Genomic DNA, 3,091 nt, shown 5'->3' on the forward strand with positions numbered 1-3,091 from the left:
ATGGTTTTTGAGTCAAGAAGGAAAGTCATGCCCACCCTTACCTCATGGAGCAGGAGTGAGAGCCCCTGGTTAAGAGAAGCTGGGATCGCAGAGTCATAGTGGGTCACGCTTGCCAACATGGCCACATGATCTCTCTCTGCGGGCACTGGGAACTGAGTTAAAGGGGTGGGAAGCTGTCATTGCTTAGTAAAAATAAGGCAAGACTTCCTAAGGTCTTCTTTCTTCCCACTGCAGGGCAACTCCTCTCTTCTCTGCCCAACATCACTACCATTCTCTCACCTTTCCAGTTGACAGAGAGAAAAGCAAGACACCCAGAGACCACCAATCAGCAGCATGGTTGTAAGGTCCTCCACTCAGGACCTCTGGGGCTACAGATATGAAAGATACTTGTCACTGATATCTGTTAGCTATCCTCCTGCCCAATGCTTACCCACCAGCTTTAGCTTCTCTCTCACCCATGTACTGAAGAGTGCCACAGATAGTATAGGCTCGGGTTCCTTGGGGCAGGTGGCGGGACAGGCCAAAGTCTGTCAGTTTCAGATGGCCTGTGAAAAACAAGCCATCAGCACGACTCTGTTCCAACCCTCATCAGCCATGACTTACTTCCAAACTGAGGTACCTCTCATTCTGGGACTAGGAAAAGAAAAGGACTTACCTCGTTCATCCAGAAGGATATTCTCCATCTGAAAAATTACAGGTGAGAAGTTATTCATCCTCTTCCTTTCAGTCATCTTTCATCATGTACACTATACCCCCCAGCTGAAGAAGGTGCCCTAGCTCGGCATCCAAGTCTATACTTGGAGGGCCCTTGCCCAAATCCTTAACACCCATGAGGGCCCCAAGGTCAACTGTTCTCAGCAGCTCCTCCTGCCTTCTTGGACCTGTTGGAACATCTTACTGAAGTCCCTCCTTAGACAAAAAGAAAAAGCATTTAACTACCTTCACGTCTCGATGGATGATGCCGAAGTCATGGAGATAGCCTGTGGATGACAGCAAGCATGAAGCTCTCCTGTCCTTCCAATTTCCCTGATAGCTCCCACCTCATTCCTATCCCTGTTCTTTGACCTCCAGAGTTAATATCAATTCTCTTCTGCCTCCCTCCCTGCTTAATTCTTCCCTCATTTCTATTACCACTCCTGTTTCACTTACACAGCACCAGGATCAGCTCAGCAGCAAAGAGGCGGATGGAAGCCTCACTAAAGCAGCCAACAGCGGACCACAGGGAGTACAGATCTGTGCTGCAGTAGCTACGCACTGCAAAGTACCAGAAGTCTAGGCAGTATTTGGGGGCTACTATGCCTGGGCTCAAGGCATCGTATGCCTCCTGCCCAAACCGATGCCACCTGCTGTTCCCTCTCCCTCTGGGAGAGAGAAGTACTATGAAAAGGGGAACAGAGCAAAGGCAGAACAAGCCAAAGGGATGGGTAATCTCAGGTGGGGAGTATGGTAGAAGGGCCCCTGGGAATGAGGAGAGAATCCAGTCACTCACTCATGAAGAGGTGCCGTTTTCCCTGCCAGCTGTCCCCCAAACTGTGTACAAAAGGATGGTTGATCTGTCGCTATGGACAAGAAAACAGGAAGTTAGGATCAGGGTCATTGAGGATCAAGGCAGCCAAGAAGTCAGGATTTACCTTGTTGTGCAGAAAGGAAGCTGTTGCCCCACCTCTCAGTACAGGTTGCCTGCCTGGTAATCCCAGTACTAAGGAACACACTGGACATGCTGGAGAGATTTCCCTGGCAGGACCTAGAATTACTCTACTGATAGCTACTTTTCCTGGGATCTCTTGGTTGAAGCAGAGGGAGGGGTCAGAGTCAGGAAAAGCAGGACAAGAAAGGTGCTTGCTCCGCCTGTGGTTTGGTTCTTCCTAGGATCTTTTCCAGGGCTCTGTGCATACCTGGATGCTGACCTCCTCTTTGCACTGCCTCAGGTTGTCCCTCTGTAGGACCTTTACTTTGGGCACCACCTATAAAAGGAGAGGAGTGATGACTCCCAGTGGGGAATAGTATATTAAATTGTTTATTCCTCCCAACCTTTCTGGAATAAAGATCGGAGGCAGGGACTAGAGAATAATGTGGAAGAGTATCTAGGTCCCTACCTTCACCACAAATACTGCTTTCTGGCCACAGTCTAGCACCTTGAGGACAGTTCCAAAGGAGCCTTTAGCCACAAGGCCTAAAATCTGTACAGAGAAGTGGAGAACAGGGCAGTTGAGACTGATTGTTTCTAGATTTCTCCCCAAGACTGAGACCCCTTCCAGGGATTCCACTGACCTACCTTCAGCTGCTGATGCCCCCTAAGGGGCCTAATAGGAAACTCCGGCAGAAAGAGGTTGATGAACTGAGGCACTGGCCACTCAGGCAGAGGCTTCTCTACTAGCAGTGGGGCTGGCTCCAGGGGCTCCTGGTGCAGGAACTGATGCCCCTGTAGTCCCCACAGCAACTCTTTCAGACCTGACCTGGTGGTCCCCACACCTGGCCAGAGGCTCTTCTAGCCTCGGACCCAGGGGGACCCAGGGGCCCTGGATGTTGCCACCCTGCTGAGAACCAAGGGAGCCACTAAACCTGCTGCCCCTGGGGCATTACAAGTTCTGCCCATTTAGCAGGCACTCCCTCAAATCTCAACCCTAGAGATGTAAATTTGAACCCCAGGCAAAATTGCTACAGTCCTTGCTTCACGCCAAGGTCTGGATTTCCTGCACACAATTAAAATCCTCTAGGAAATATTTGGATATTTTCCCGATAAGGCATCAGAGATTCAGTACTGCACCTACCATAAATACTTTGATGGTAACACCTCCCTGCCCCACCCTCACAGTGGACAACACTGTTATTACCAGTTCCCAGGCCTCAAGCTCATGCCTTTCACCTCCCCTAAACAAGCTGCCAGAGCCCCACACCCTACCTTATGAGGAGCAGCCATCTGGGCATGTTGCCCCTTCCGACAACTCACTGCTCCCATCCCCAAGCCTCTGCGCCTCCTCTCTGCTGCTAAATCTGCTGTCCCAGTTACATAAGCAGTTCCTCCCCTGATGCTGCATTACACATGAGCCCCGCCTCTTTCCCTTGTTGTTCCTGACTAGAGATGCAAAAG

General features: G+C 50.5%; 1 protein-coding gene across 1 annotated transcript in view; it reads right to left on the reverse strand.

The window, feature by feature from the left end:
• Positions 1 to 2,959, reverse strand: part of RSKR (ribosomal protein S6 kinase related) — a 3,829-nt gene extending 870 nt beyond the window's left edge. Inside the window, 12 exon segments of the mRNA XM_007452465.1 lie at positions 42 to 152; positions 280 to 368; positions 456 to 545; positions 656 to 683; positions 940 to 980; positions 1,150 to 1,254; positions 1,490 to 1,559; positions 1,896 to 1,964; positions 2,097 to 2,180; positions 2,276 to 2,506; positions 2,508 to 2,537; positions 2,903 to 2,959. Of these exon segments, the coding sequence (XP_007452527.1) occupies positions 42 to 152; positions 280 to 368; positions 456 to 545; positions 656 to 683; positions 940 to 980; positions 1,150 to 1,254; positions 1,490 to 1,559; positions 1,896 to 1,964; positions 2,097 to 2,180; positions 2,276 to 2,506; positions 2,508 to 2,537; positions 2,903 to 2,959 (1,005 nt within the window).
• Positions 2,960 to 3,091: the final 132 nt, after the last annotated feature.

The sequence above is a fragment of the Lipotes vexillifer genome, unplaced genomic scaffold, assembly GCF_000442215.2.
Source record: "Lipotes vexillifer unplaced genomic scaffold, Lipotes_vexillifer_v1.1 scaffold216, whole genome shotgun sequence".
Classification (NCBI taxonomy): domain Eukaryota; kingdom Metazoa; phylum Chordata; class Mammalia; order Artiodactyla; family Lipotidae; genus Lipotes; species Lipotes vexillifer.